Source organism: Dermacentor silvarum, chromosome 1, assembly GCF_013339745.2.
Source record: "Dermacentor silvarum isolate Dsil-2018 chromosome 1, BIME_Dsil_1.4, whole genome shotgun sequence".
Lineage (NCBI taxonomy): Eukaryota > Metazoa > Arthropoda > Arachnida > Ixodida > Ixodidae > Dermacentor > Dermacentor silvarum.
The window spans coordinates 114,248,598-114,264,951 of NC_051154.1; the positions used below are offsets into that span (position 1 = coordinate 114,248,598).

General features: G+C 46.1%; 1 protein-coding gene across 1 annotated transcript in view; it reads left to right on the forward strand.

Annotated features, from left to right (window-relative positions):
• Positions 1–16,354, forward strand: part of LOC119435473 (MAM and LDL-receptor class A domain-containing protein 1-like) — a 168,268-nt gene that overhangs the window by 65,569 nt on the left and 86,345 nt on the right. The window contains 5 exon segments of the mRNA XM_049672663.1: positions 114–225; positions 501–656; positions 9,119–9,271; positions 9,876–10,085; positions 15,267–15,410. Of these exon segments, the coding sequence (XP_049528620.1) occupies positions 114–225; positions 501–656; positions 9,119–9,271; positions 9,876–10,085; positions 15,267–15,410 (775 nt within the window).

Consider the following 16,354-nt stretch of genomic DNA (forward strand, 5'->3'; position numbering starts at 1 on the left):
AGGCTCAATAAGGTCACTGAAAAAAATAACAAAAATCTTGAACGTCTAACAGTGATTGCTTTTGTTGGCACAGTTAACCAAACAGGACCTTGTATTTGATCCTTGAAATGCAGATCCGGATTTCCGGGTACCCAGGAGATGACGAACCATTTGACATAGCCATTGACGACATCGAAGTGTTCGACCATGACTGCGCCGAAAATGTTCCACAGCGCGACGATTCAAGTGAGCTGACATCGCCGGAGTACAATACGCTAAAACGACAATACGCGCTATTATAAGACAATTTCAGCCAAAGATGACTTGAGAAGTTTTTTCGCTGCCCGTAAAACGTGCTAGTATACGAAATTTGTGCTTATCAGAATATTATTAGCACTGCAGGCGGTCTAAACCAGACAGTCGTTGGGATAATGTGACGTTTCGAAGCAGTATTCGGCTTTGCAGCCGGCGAGTCCGTTAAATGCGCCCACGTTCACGACTTGTCCCTGTGTCCTTTGCAGAAGAATTCCGCAACTCAACCACGTGGGATTGTGACTTCGACATGGATTTGTGCTCTTGGAACCAATCGGAAACCACGTGGCTAATCCGGTCTGGTCGAACCGCTATATTGAAGGGCAACGGCCCACACGTGAATTCGAAGCTCCGTTCACCAGAAGGTACTAGATTTACCCTTGATGTCTATTTTCTCAAACATTTTTTATCGACAGTATTCTACGTTACTCTGCTCATCCGCAATAACGACTTCATTGTTGACGGATTACGAAGACACCGACTTAGATTTGGATCTCTTTAGCCACAGCTTGTATACTTGGGGAGTGTGTACCGTTTATCCCAATTTTCTGAATATTACACTAAAGACGCGAAGCCCAGACCACAGTCACGTGTCAGTGGGAGAGAGATTATAGTTGGAAATGGTGAAAAATTGGGTTAAAGTGCAGCGCGATAACTGTCTCTCAATAGAGGACACCTCAACCGCGCTGCACAGGGGGATGGGGACTGAAAGATAAGAGAAGGGAAAGAGGTCGCAGGCGCAGGAGCGGAAGCAGCAGCAGCATCTAAGGCGCCACAGGCGCGTGGGGTCTACGTCGCACACTGTCGGAGAGAGAACACGCAGCATGAAAAAAAAAAAAAACCACCACCAACAACAACAACCACAAGTAAACTAACAGAGGAAGGGCGCATTTGCGCTGATAAGACACAGAGTGAGAGAGGAGGTGCTCACAGGCGTGGTTCACCGGAGGCAGCGCAGATTAATGACCAGAACCTTGCAAGCCGCACCACGGGGCGCTAAGGCTCTTTCCTTTAGTCTCACGAGACGCCACTCCTGGCTGGAACGTTGCCAACAAGCCCTCTGCACACCTGGTTCTTTCAGGAGCAGCAAGTGTATAAGTGCGCCTTGGCGCGTGCCGGCATGTGCTGAGACTTGCGGGTGGTCAAGGCTTTAGTCGAAAAGATGAGATGGGATTCGTGGTCGAAGCAACCAAGCTAGGTGTATGAAAGACCACAGAGGTGTTGAAAGATCGCATTGGCTGGTACGATACTCCTTACCCAGCGTATAGGTTTGTAACCATCTCGAACGCAACTGCCAGAGCGTTACTGCAGATGTGTTCGGAGGGGAGAGTTGCAGTAGAAATTATATATATATATATATATATATATATATAGAGAGAGAGAGAGAGAGAGAGAGAAATTTAATTGGACTGGGAAAGATTTTAAGGAGGGCTGGTCGGAGTTCCTCAGTCAAGGGCCCCACTGGCCTCTGGCGCCTGCTTGACCTGGCTAATTAAGGACTTTTGTCTTGCCAGGTCGGAGCGGGCGAGCTGTGCCTCCCACTGCTCCATTGTGGTACTTGTATTTGACCTATCAGGGTGCTTAGCTTTATCAGGGTGCTTACGTTATATGTTTTAGGGTAGGTATGCCACCGTACCAAGGGCAGTTGGCCCTATAGCGAGCGGGATACATGGCGCTTAGCAATTTTATATGGGGGAATACCCCGGTCTGTATTTTACGCCAAACAATCATTCGTTTATATTAATGAGTTGGCGCGGCCATTCAAATTTTATTCAGACAACAGTGGCCCTTTTTAAAAGAAACAATTGTCCAATTAGAATGTGGTCCTCAGTAATAACGCTAAGAACTCCTCACCAATTTTCTACTAGCGATTGAGTATGTATTTTTACACAGCTGTCCAGTTGCGGTGGATTTTCTGCTACTATTTTCGTTCGCTTTGAGCACAGCGGTAGAATTTTATTGCGATAGCAATTATCTGGACACTCCAAGCGCATTTTTGCCGTCGCCGTCGTCTTCGCCGTGAGGTTCCGTGTAGGTTCCGTACAAAATCCAACGGCAATAAAACCGTCGCCGCGCGCCGTACGCTGTGTGTGCGAGTGAAAGTGTGCGAGGGTGGGCCGGCAACCGCAGCTCGCGCACGCGAGAGAGCAAGGCGGCGGGAAGCGCGCGGGGTCTTCGTTCGCGCGCGAGGCACGGGGGGCGACGGAGACGGGGGGGGGGGGGGGGGGGGCTGCGCTCACGGAGCTGCCGGGGCGCCGCGCCTATCTTGAAAGCGATCTGCGATGTGGCCGAAGTGTGCGCCCGCGGGTGCCTCATCTTCAAAGCGATCTGCGATGGGTGCAAAGTGCCTGCGCCGAGTACCGGTACCTTCGTATGCGCTGTGCTTTCGACGTTCGCGTTGAAGCGAGAGCCAACGCGAAGGTCAATTTGCTCGCTGCCGCTGGCGAGCTTTCTCACTTCAGCGTTTTCACGAGTTTCCGCGGTCATCGAGGGAGATGTGTTCATGTTTACCTGTGCGCGCGTGACACCATGCTTGTTTATTTAGTTAGTAAGCGAATATTTACAACTTCATACCGCCGATAAAACTAATATTCGTACTTCGTATAGCTGTCTACTAATTTGCTATCGCAATCGATGTTTCAAAAAAAACTACTGCTGTAACCTTTAGAATTCATAGACGTTGGATAAATTGAACGAAACGAAGTGTATTTCTGGTGCTACTGATAATTTAACAAATATCTTGCTGCCTTTGTTGATTAATGAAGCTTTTCGAAGTGCGTGACGCACGCGAACAGAAGAACACAAAGTACGTAGACATGCACACGAAATGTTAAGACATGCTCTAGTTATTTTATTGCGATATCAATTATATGGACGCACCAAGCGAATTTTTGCCGTCGTCGTCGCCATCGGCATCGCCGTGAGATTCCGTAAATATTTAGGTATGTGTGTGCTATATAGGCAAGAAGACAAAATCTCTCCAATGCTATTCACTGCATGCTTAGAAGAAGTATTCAAGCTCTTAGACTGGGAAGGTTCAGGAGTGAGGCTCAACGGCGAATATCTCAGCAACCTTCGGTTTGCAGATGACATTGTCCTGATTCAGCAGCAATGGGGACGAACTGCAGCAAATGATTGAGGACCTTAACCAAGAAAGTGTAAGAGTGGGATTGAAGATTAATATGCAGAAGACAAAGATAATGTTCAATAGCCTGGAAAGGAAACAGGAATTCAGGATCACCAGTCAGTCTCTAGAGTCTGCAAAGGAGCACGTTTATCTAGGTCAATTACTCACAGGGGACCCTGATCACGAGAAAGAAATTTACAGTAGAATAAAATTGTGTTGGAGTGCATATGGCAGGCATTACCAAATCCTCACTGGGAGCTTACCACTGTCGTTGAAAAGAAAAGTGTGCAATCATTGAATTCTACCGGTGCTAACATATGGGACACAAACTTGGAGGTTAACAAAGAAGCTCGAGAACAAATTAAGGACCGCACAAAGCGCGATGAAACGAAAAATGTTAAGCCTAACGTTAAGAGACAGGAAGAGAGCGGTGTGGATCAGAGAGCAAACGGGGATAGCCGATATTCTAGTTGACATTAAGAAGAAAAAATGGAGCTGGGCAGGCCATGTAATGCGTAGGATGGATAACAGGTGGACCATTAGAGTTAAATAATGAATACCAAGAGAAGCGAAGCGCAGTCGAGGACGGCAGAAAACTATGTGGGGTGATATGAAGTTAGGAAATTTGCAGGCGCAAGTTGGAAAAAGCTAGCGCAAGACAGCGGTAATTGGAGATCGCAGGGAAAGGCCTTCGTCCTGGAGTGAACATAAATATAGGCTGATGATGATGATGATGATGATGATGATATATGCCCTGCCATGCTATATGACATGCGGTATAGGCGGGTTATATTGCTACACAATTCTATCACTACATTTGCTCATACCACCTCTTACGTTCTCGACAAAATTATTCCTTAGCATTTTGAGAATGGCAGCCCGCAAACAAATGTCATGAAGGAAAACACCGACAGCGCATGCCCTTTATCTTATATATTCTCAGACCTAAATATTGTCCCCACTACGGCAGGTGACGTAAAAGTGCCAGGCAATAACAGAGCTCAAACCTGAGAGTGATGTAATTTTATTGGCGCGACTGTGCATGACCTGCGGGATCGGCCTAGGAAAGAGGTTTGAAAAATACCCGATACCGAAAAGGAGTGGTAAAGTCACTAAGATGCTGGCTTTAATTCATAAACATAAATTAAATTGTCCCATGGCAGGATTCTAACAGAGAGCTCCTAGCACAACAGCTCGTTTTTACTTCGTCATCTTACGTTTACTTCAATTCATACTGCCACTACAGCTGCGAATCTTGCACTTCATGTAATATTCTAACATGTTGCTATCGCATTCATTGCTTCGCCCTTATGGCGAAACTGTGATTTTTCTTTTTTTCCCTTTATTTTTAAATGTTTTGTACGCGAGGCAAATACGTAATGCTATCGTTATGTACTGTGGTGCTGAACGAGTAATTTGCAGAAGTGTAAAATCTCATGTAAAATGTACTCAGCTGCTGGACTGTACAGGGGCTAGGAAGCCTTGTCAATCTCTCTAGAGCTTTTACTTCCTGGCCCTCTGCTCTTTGAAGTGGAAATAAACTGATTGATATCTACATACCACCTGTTGAGTCCTAGACCCGTCCTTATAGCTGAGGTTCAACGGCATTCTCGAAGATCTTCAAGGCGCACACGACTGAAATTGGATTAGGGGTGTCGTTGAAATCGAGCCACATTGCTCTTCATGTGCGCGTTATTGCCATTTCAGCTGAAAAGAAATGTCTCGCTGCGGCGGCTGCGCTTGCTGCCAGCGTTTTGCACAGTGGTTGTCTCCGGTCATTGAGTGTGATCTATTCATGTTTGCTTGTGCGCGCCGACACCTCGCTTGTTAATTCAGTTAGTAAGCGAATGTGTTCAAGTTTATGCCGCCGATAAAACTACTATCCCTACTCCGAATAGCTCTCTACTAATTTGCTATCGCAATCATAGGCTCCGGGGCTCGAGCCCCCTCCGTAGTTTTCCCGGGGGGGCTGAGCCCTCCCTGGCGATCCGTAGCCTACACCCTCCACCCCTAAAGTGTCATTACCGGAGATCTGTTACCCACATAATTTGAGGATTCTTTTGCTTTGCCTCTACCTTTTCACTTTTGTTGTGGCTAAAAGCTTACGGCATCATTGTTGGAGCGGACACGCGCGGCCTGTAATTTATACTTTCGCTTTATTTCGGAAAATCCTGGCTATTAATAGGAGGTCAAGCGCATTAGAGGCACCAGCGGCGGCTACCTCATCCATGTTTCCCCACTTCAAGATTTGATTTTTTTTATTTCCGCTGAGAGCACGATGCACAGACACAGTATATTTAAATGTATACGCAGGACAAAGTTTATTATATTTTTTAAAGAGAAGGAGGTAGCGAAGTAAATGGATAGCATATGCCTAGAAAATGAATATGTTGATGTATGTTCACCTCACTTCAAATTACCTTGCGTGCTTTTTTGACCCTGAAAAAAAAAAAACCTGCAGACTTCAGTCACCCCTTCGGCAGAGTCTTCTATCAACGGCGTGTGTGTGAGTGATATGTGTCTCAATATTGATTCTCTTTCCAGTAGGCAATGCTAACAACTGGCGACATAAAAAAAAGAAAAACAAGAAAAAGAACTTTTAATTATTTACAACTTTTATGCATTACGGATATCAAGACCACGTCTTGCATGCAGAGGCCATAAATACGGGGTGTTTCAGTAAACACTTCCAAAAAAGTTTTAAAGGTTGCCTGTGGCAGCCTGTGACAATTCTAGTTCATGAGCTGGTCTACTCGAAGAGGCGGACATTACTTGTACAAAATAATTAAATGCATAATCGACTAATTAACAAAAACTCACCGATTAGGTTTTGTAACATATTAATTAAGTTATGACCTATGTTGAAATTTACAAATTACCCGCCGCGGTTGCTCAGTGGCAATGGTGTTGGGCTGCTGAGCACGAGGTCACGGGATCGAATGCCGGCCACGGGGGCCGCATTTCGATGGGGGCGAAATGCGAAAACACCCGTGTACTTAGATTTAGGTGCTCGTTAAAGAACCCCAGGAGGTCTAAATTATTCCAGAGTCCTCCACTACGGCGTGCCTCATAATCAGATCGTGGTTTTGGCACGTAAAACCCCTTAATTTATATATCTATTCATACTGTTGTGCTTCAATGGATAAAACGACGTTTTGTTAAGAAAGTGACTGGCACGCCAATGCATTTCTCCGCAAAGTTGGAGAATTAATATCTCGACACAGGTGTCAGCCTGAGAATTAGTTCCAAGTGGATCCGATGTTCACGCCAAGAATTTGTAAATTGCGACATGAGCCATTAGCTAAAAACTTAATTGGTTAATTAGTCGATTATGCATTTCAATTTTTTGTGCAAGTAATGCCCGCCTCTTCAAGTAGACGAGCTCATGAACTAGAATTGTGGTAGCTGCCGCAGGCAACCTTTAAACATTTCTGAAAGTGTTCGCTGTATATAGAATTCTTGTATATAGAATTCACTGAGTAACCGAAATGATGCCAAGCCGGATTCACTCGAAATCAGAATAAATAGAACTCTAGAAGTCATGCGCAGCAGTGCAGTTTGGCCGGGAAGGCGAAGTAGTATTAGTGATAGCGAAGTAGAAGACAACTGCACGAAGGAAGATTCTTACCGTGTAAATCCGTGTAAGGACCGCACCCGTGTAGGGGCCGCACCCAGAACTTGACAGACAATATTAAAAAAAAAGACATCCAACCGAGAAGCCATCGCGTTCCGTGCGCTGATGTTGATCGGGCTCAACAGCAAATTGTCGCGCGCAGTGTACTTTCGCGCGTCGCTACTGGATGTCGAGAGGAGGCGATCGCGGAGCTTTCCGGTGGATTTCATACTCGTAGTTGGACAAATGAGGTTAAATGTCCTCGTCCCATGAAACACCCGTCAAAATTGCGATAGTAGAGTGCGGCCCTTACACGAGTCTATACCTTAGTTATAGTGGCCATATAAACTGTAGTAAACATTCATCTAAAATTAAAATAGCAAGCATAGTGCAATGCACATACCATGCAAGCCTGTATATACCTCACTGGATGACCTCGAGCACTCGCTTTCACAACGCAAGCTTTATGAAGAACGCCGGCAGCGGAGGCGAACGGTTCGTAAAGCCACGCGATTCACCACACATCCGAAAATTAGATTCATCATCATTATCTGACTATTTTTATGTACACTACAGACGGCCTCTATAAGTAGTCTGCAATGCTCCCTGTCTCTTAACTCTGCAACGCTAGGGACGCGGAAACACAGCCCGGCAAGGAAGACAGGGCACATGAAGTTAGGAGCCATCCCTGCTCGCCCTTTATCATTGCACTCCCCAATGATTATACCAACGATTAGATATGGAACGCGGGCCACATAAGCGTCAGCCGCGCACAGTCATTTACAGCTACAGCAGGGCTAGAGGAGAATACGAGTTCTCTCCCCATCCGCGTTTGATTACGTGACCTACAACTAACTCGAATTGACTAAGGTTTTCACTAAGGTCGTTGAATGTCGTCGCTCATGTTGTTTGCCCGCTTTCTTGCACATGTCTTGACTCCGTCACAAATGACAAACGGATAAATGACACTTATGCACTTTGGTGTGAACTCAACTATTTTAACATTTTTCAGAGGCTATTTTTCACAGGCAGTGCGCCGGTCATTATAAAATTATAAGTATATAACCGTACTTTGTGTTTCCATTCATTGTCTTCCACATCCCACTTCCCCTGTGTAGAGTAGCAGGCTAGAGCAAGCTTATAGCTCAGAGCGAGCTCTCTCTGCCTTTCTGCAAATAAATTCCCCCTCCTTATGTTCTGTTCTCAGTGTGTGATTGTGCTCTTAGCGAATCTTCTTTTGCCAGGTGTGATAAGCTTTCGCTACTCCGTTCTTTCTATATTTTCCCTTTATTTAGTGCTATATCTTTAGTAATTTTCATATAGCACTAATATTTGCCAAACTACCAATTTTGTAGTAGTAAATAAAGAACTAATACTTTTGATTGCCTCAAGGACGGTGTGAATTAAATAGAGTTGGTGGAAGAAATCTCTGGAGCAACTCGGTTAAAAAGCGATACCACTCACGTCAAAAAAAAAAAAAAAAAAAAACGCCAAAAGAAACGAGCAGGAAAGAATTACAGAAAGAAAGAAAGGAAGGAAGGAAGGAAGAAATGGGTGTAATGCATACCACGTAGTGCCTTATTCTACACATGATTCTGTTTTTATGAATGCTTTTGTGTTGCCTTTTGGCGCTTTAAGAAATTCTGCATTGCAGGCTAGGCCCTCTTTTTGACCACGATGAGGTTAAATGCACCAAAATCATCCGGATGCCTTTCGGGGTTTTTCTGTCATTCGCCTACCACCGGCATTTTCATTGGACACTATCCTTATAATATGTCTTCGTCAGGCTATTTGAACGACCGTATTTATATTCAGCTATATGTATTGTATTAACGTTTGTTCGGTGAGCATTTGTAATAACACGTGTTAGTTTTGCAAGTGGAACCGCTGTGCATACAGGACAACTGTCCTGTCGATGTTGATGTTGATGTACTTTCGTTATGCGGCTAAATTCATGAAGTAGATTTACGCCCATTACGCACTCCCAGCTATAAGAGCAGCACACCCTTGAATTTTAGTTACGCCGCAAGACTTCATAGACGTTGGCACCCACAAAAAGGGTAAAGGAAGGTTTGAACGTTTTCCAGGAAAGTACGCTTACTACTCACCACAGTCGCCATCACCTAGCAGCCTTCTCATAAGCGCGCCGCTTGGACCTTCAAGGCAAGACTACTGTATCGAGTTTTGGTACTTCTTCTACAGCCTGGCTCCCGCGCGTCTGCTCATGGGTCTAACAAATGGTGAGTGTGACGTATTCTACTACTACTCTTCTTTCTGATTTGCCTGTGAATTTGTCGCAACTTAAGGTTTAGGAGCGAGCAAGTGTGCAGCTTCAGTATTCGGAGCAGAAGTCGTGTCTCTTAATTAATTCAGCTCATATTCAGCATGACAGCCGCTTCGAATAAAGAAGCACACCCTACCATACCAACACAGTTGAAGCAGGCCAAATGTGAGAATTATATCATTGCAGGACAAGGTGGTATTTATCTTTTTGACCGGATAGAACCCATTCAGAGTGCACGCAGGCACCTTGGGGACTCCACGTCATCAAGACAAGAGAGCTAACTAAATCTTACAGTATTCTTGGAAACACCAATAATTCATTGGGTGCTGCAGAAAAGCAGCGGAATTTTTTTCTTGGAGTAGTATAATTCAATACCTTGCGTTGGTCTTGAAGTGCAGAGTTGTACTTTGACGGGTTGATCGAGATGACAGATTGATGTGATCCGAGATTCAGATCTACCACCGCCTAATACTGACGATGAAGGAGTCTGCGCGCACAAGCTTCTTAGAAGGCATTACTACAAATAAAAGAAAAAGCGCCTCTTTACTACGCACAAGCAGCAGCCTCAAGTAGCATCGACCGAGCGAGCTGGCTTCAGGAACGGGGATTCGACCGCACTTGGCGGAGAGGATCGTTCGTCGTGCCCAGCAAGGACGTCACCGGAAAACGGCTGGCCGTGCACGTGCAGCAGCAGGAGGAGTACCGTGCCCTGGCAGAAATCGCCCTCGACCAGATGCGTGTTGCTCCAAGTGGGACATGCAGGCACCCAGGTTAGTGAAGATGAAACTGTGCGACGTTTTCAATAAGGAAACGGTAGGTAGGCTAAAGGCTTATAGTGGATATCCGCTGAACATGCGTACGATTATGCGGCGTTCTTATCTCTGTAGGGCTCCACCGAGTGCGATACGGTGATGGCTGTAACATTCCCTACACTTTCTTTGGTACTAAGATTAACTTATCGTTCAGAAGAATTTCATTTTATCGTATATTGCTGAAGGCGCGCCCTTTGAAGAAAGAAAAAGAAAGGAAAAGAAGAAATGACCTCGCGTACCATTTCTGCCCTAATACATGATAAGGAGATATTCCGGACCTATCGCGAAACTTAATATATCAAAGTGGGGTTTAAGGTCCGAATGAAATCATGAAAATTAAGGGGCGGAATTCACTAAGCGAACGTACGAATAAATTTAGGCAGAAGAGAAATTTTACGAGATAGGCGTATTCACAAAGCTAAAACTGTTCGTAAGATCAGCAAGATTGCGATGGCCGCCGCTGCAAAGACGAGCGCTGTAGTCGAAGAAATGCATCTATGTAAGGGTAGCGCAGGTGCGAACTTCAGTACTTCCGCCAATAGTAAGCGTAAGTCAATTCACAAAATCTAAACAGCCGTAGCAGATGATGACTTAAGAAGAAATTTCTACGATAGGGGTGTAGCAGTCTTACTAACATCATTATGTCTATCTGCGTCGCTCGAGCTGACGCAGGTAAGCGTTGGAACGCGCTGTTGCCGCTGATTGGCCAGAGGCCACAACTGATAGCCCAGGTGCTTATATCTTTGTGGCGCACTCTGATTCGTCATCTCAAAGTGCATTGCGCTGTTTCAGTGCATAATTGTATTGAGCGTGTGCTGCCGTGGAAGGCAGTAACATTAATGCTGTGCGGCGAACTTCTGCCTGACGTCTGATAGGCTGTGTTTCTGTATGCGCGCAGTAGCCTGAATTTTCATACTCGTCATGACACTCTACTGGGTGTTAGCAAACATAAGTGCAGTGTCCGTCCCTGACAACTGTCAAATTTGTCATTGATGTGTTTGGAGCCCAATTCTATCGTATTTTTTCTAATTTGAGCTTTCTCTTGCTCATACGGCTGCGGATGATTATTTTTTTCCAACGCTTTGAGGCTATAATTCTCCATGCGAGTTGAAACAATGAAAATAAATGCCTAAACGTTTCCAATTATAAAAACTTGTTGCTGCAGCCCAATTCGCTGTCCTCTTCTGTGCTGTTAGCCTTCTATTATATAGCTCATAGTTTTATATCAGCACAAAGTTGAAGCGACGGTAGTGTCTGTGCCCACGGTGTTGCTCATTACGTGGCCAGCGCTGTGAACCAACGTATGCGTACGACGGATGGCAATTCTGTCTATGATATGACGCGGGACGTCAATACATTGAAATGAAAAAAAGAATGGCGTATAAAATGATGTACCACCATTGTGATGATGCGAAATAAAATGCATGTCACGAACGAAGCGAATAATTGTCGCATGCGTCCAAACACACACACACACACACGCACACATTTACTTTTATAACCACAAAGAGGCGTACAAGTGGAGACACTTCGTTTTTGGTAAAAACGAGCTCAGCATAACGCTCATTAAAGAAAATGTCACAGCAGACGACAGCCATCGTCTTCTTATGATTGGCCGGAGATGCTTATTCTAAACCCCAGACTAACATCAGTTCTGGGCGAAAAGACGTCGCTCACGTCTTTCAGTCGCTTCGTGCGATGTTCGTTCTATAGTTTCCTCCTCTCACTTACTCACACCTAAGAAACCCTTCATAGGCGTTTGTGAATCGAGCGCAAGAATTTTCGTCCAGCCGGCAACAGTCTTACGATGCTTCGCGCCTGCTGCGCAGTAGTCAGGTCAACATGGCGGCGCGATAAAGCCGGTCACAGTGGCCCAGTATTGTGAAGTGAACAATGTGGAGCGTGCCCGACGCTAAGCGCGGTCACTAAAATGCGTCGTATCAGCAAGATTAGCATTGACGTCGCTCGAATTATGCTGCGTTGTGCGCTCTCCCGGCGGCGCATAGTTCGATCACTTAATTCAGTGCGCTTGGACAAAGCTGCGACATATCTATGTAATTAGCGGTGTAAGTGCACATCGTAGCGATGGATCGTACTGAAGGACTGAAAGAACTTCACATAAAGGCTGGGGTGCTTGCGGCATACGGCTGACAACTCAATAATTATGTCATTTATGTGTAACTTCCATATTTGCCTTCACACAGCACACGTATCCGCAACTTCTCAGGCTTCGACTCTGCCTCAGTGATAGCTGTGGCTTCACGTGTTTTAATTAGCCGCAAGAAAAGTGGAAAAATACTTATCTAGAAAATGGTCATCAGGCAAGAAAACACAATTTGTCCAGTTATATAATTGAATGCTTAGAAGTAGTATTCAAGCTATTAGACTGGGGAGGATCGAGGGCGGTGATCAACGGCGAATATGGCAACAACCTTCAGCTTGCCGATGACACTGTCCTGTTCAGCAACGCTGGGGACACATTGCAACAATTTATTGAGGACCTTAACCAAGAAAGTGTGAGAGTAGGTTGACAAAGGTAATGTTGAATAATCTGCCAAGCGAACAAGAATCCATGATCGGCAGTCAGGCTAGAGAGTATGTAAAGGAGTAAGATTACATTGGTCAATTACTCATAGTGAACCCTGATCATGAGACGGAAATTTACATTAGAATGAAAATTGGTCGGAGTGCATACGGCCGGCATTACCAAATCGCGACCGGGAGCTCGCTGTCTGAAAAGAAAAGCGTACAATGATTCCATTCTTCCAGTACTATCATATGGGGCAGAAACTTTGAGGTTAACAATGAAGTGTGACAATAAGTTAAGGACCGCTCAAAGAAGCGATGAAACGAAAACTGTTATGCCTATATAACGCTAAGAGAGAGGAAGAGAGCGCTGTGGATCAGCGAGCAAACGGGGGTAGTGTTAGTTGAAATTAAGAGGAAAAATCAGGGCTGGGCAGGCCGCCTAATTTATAGGGCAGATAATCGGTGGTCTATTAAAAGTACAGAGTGGGTGCTAGGGGTAAGGAAGCGCAGCCGGGGACGGCGAAAATTAGGTGAGGTAATAAAATCAGGAAATTTGCAGGCATAACTTGAAATAAGCTAGCGCAGGTCAGGGGTAATTAGAGATCGCTGGGAGAGGCCTTCACCCTGCAATGGACATAAAAGTACGCTGATGACGTTTTACAACATACAAAATTTGTGCGGAATCTTAACGAACTGTTGCTCTTGAGCCGCATTTCGCTTCGTACTGCGAACCCGCGTTCGCATGTTTGCAGAAGGGCGTCGGCCGCCGCTTGGATACCACCCAAGCGGCACATACCACACCACCTTGGCATGGTACTATATGTGCAGTGACTACTCTGAACTAAGTACGCCAGTGTCTCAAGATCGATGAGTTGAACCGATTTGATCCGAAACCAGCTAGAATGTGAAACTGCTATGTGCTTCGAGTACGATGCTGTGCAGTATTCTGACGTGCACTTGAGCGTGCATTCTTATGAGACTGGTTAACTTATGACAACGTTGGCGCTGAGCATCGTAATGATGTTGACTGGTTAGCCTTGACTTCAATGAGGGGCCACTTGGGCTATGGCAGACAGTGTAGTTAAGGGTTCCAGGCCCTGACATCGCGAACCTATGATTTATTACTGGCCGCCAAAATTGATTTGTACGACCCATTTGTGCACTTCGCCTCCGTCGGAATGCGCTCGCCTGAACCGGCAAGAACAAACGCTTGACCTGGAGCGAGGCATCATCGCGTTTTATCAGCCGAGGAGAAGCTAAGAAGAAGGATGAACGCTGATACGATGTCAAAGTGTTGATATAGGCAGGGAAGCCTGCAGGTGTGGATGTTACATAGTGAAGTTTTCTGTGATAATTTGGGAGTATTGATAGTCACGGCTTTTTGTGCATTTCTTTTTTAGCGCTGCGTTAATAGCTCTCCGTGCCCTCGACAGTGATCCTATGTGAAGGGAGCGCGCGTTTCGTCGTCGGTTGGCGCTTGACAACGTCGTCGACCAGCTTAGACGGTATACGGGCTGGCGAGGGAGCTGATAATGAGCCTATGCGCAGCATTAGAACCGCACCTGCAACAGTGTGCAGCGCGATTACGTACCATACCGATGAACATACGGGTGGTGGGCCCTTTGCCTTGAGGTTATACAAACTTTTGTTTTTAATTCCTTAATTAATACCGAAATAAAGACATTTAGTAGCTTTGTAACAGCGTGGTGATGTATACAGGCGGGGTGAGCCTGGCCGACCAGGCCGCCAATTGCTCCGACTGAACGTCTCTTTCTGCGCCAATTATGTCGCCATGTGTCCAGCAGTCCTGTCTCTCGCAGAAATGTGAGCAGAATGCGTAACGCTTTTACCGCAATTCTTTTGACGGCGGTGCGGTGAACGGGCGAGAGCGGTTGTACTTGTCGGCGCTGTAGCAGACGCCCGGAAAAGGAAGCTGTCGAATAGGGGTGTGCAGTGATTTACCGTAAGAATATAGCCTCGACTACACATGCACGTTGTGCGATCATGCTATCAGTTGACCGCACTTCTTTCATTTCTTGTCGTTTAATCCGAGCTTTCTTTCCTCCTCGCTCTCATACGACGCCGTAAGTTAAATGCGCTGCCACTTCGGTTGCACCCTTATCTTAGCTTAAGAACTTTTTGGCTAAGAAATTGCGTACGAACAGCGTAGTTAAGTGAATTCCGCCCAAGGTTCATAAAACAAGCCACGCGTAGTATTCCTGTTGCGCGTGTATGTAACAAACATTTAGATTGTCGCGTCTGTCTCATCTCACCCGTGATGTCATAGTTTTGTCGTATTAATTCGTACTTCGCTCTGGAATTGCGGCGTTCCAGCTATGATATACTTGTGCGCAGTCATCGGAAATGTCGCCTAAAGCTAAATTCACACGACGGGACGGATCGCCGATTCCGTCTGCATACGTGGCTGAGATGCAACGAATCGTGCCTCTAGCAGCTCGCCAACGGCTTGCTTGTGTGCGGCGTGCTTCGGCGGCACTGAGCTACTTCATGCTCATCCGCCTACTGAAACGCCAATCCATCCCGTCGGGTAATCCCAGCTAATGAGACTGCTCAGGTGTGCAGTAACGCTCTCTTAATGGCCTTCCGCAGCTGGCTCCCTGTGCGACTTTGAAGGTGACGGTTTCTGCGGCTTCCAAGTGGACAGCACAGGAGGAGGAAAGTGGCGAATGGCAGGGGGAAGTAAGGAGACACTCACCAGTCAGTACAGCGACCACACATTCGGAGATTTTCACGGTGAGTACCCTAAAGAAGACTCCGATGCAGTCTCGGTAAACAGTAATATGTTTATCGTACAGACATCGGCGTCACTACCAACCCTCAAATAAACAAAATATTTATTTGCTATCGGCAACTGCTGACAACAGTTTTGCAACACGTAGCCCATGGGAGACCTGCATTTCGTCGCGGTTAATCATACAAGTTATATGCTTTCTTTCAATGGCCACCAAACCCAATGAATTACGCGAGCTCCGCTGCCTCCGCCTAGATGGGTCTTTGGCGGAGCTTAACAGAGTTCGTGGCACTCGATGACCGATGATTTCTTTGGTTTTTCCAAGGGAACGTGTGAGACGGGTACAATACTGTAGCCCAGAAATTCGAATGTGCAATTCTGCATGTCGTGTGGGATTTACGCAGAGGTTGTTTTAAGTGTATGCTGCGTGCTAACTATGGTAATAAGGGATGCCGTCTCTGTATTTCGTGTACCGAAACTTTCCGTCAACACACACACACACACGCACACACACACACACACGCACACACGCACACACACACACACGCACACACACACACACACACACACACACACACACACACACACACACACACACACACACACACACACACACACACACACACACACACACACACACACACACACACACACACACACACACACACACACACACACACACGCACGCACGCACACACACACACACACACACACACACACACACACGCACGCACGCACGCACGCACACACACACACACACACACACACACACACACACACACACGCACGCACGCACGCACACACACACACACACACACACACACACACACACACACACACACACACACACACACACACACACACACACACACACACACACACACACACACACACACACACACACACACACACACACACACACACACACACACACACACACACACCT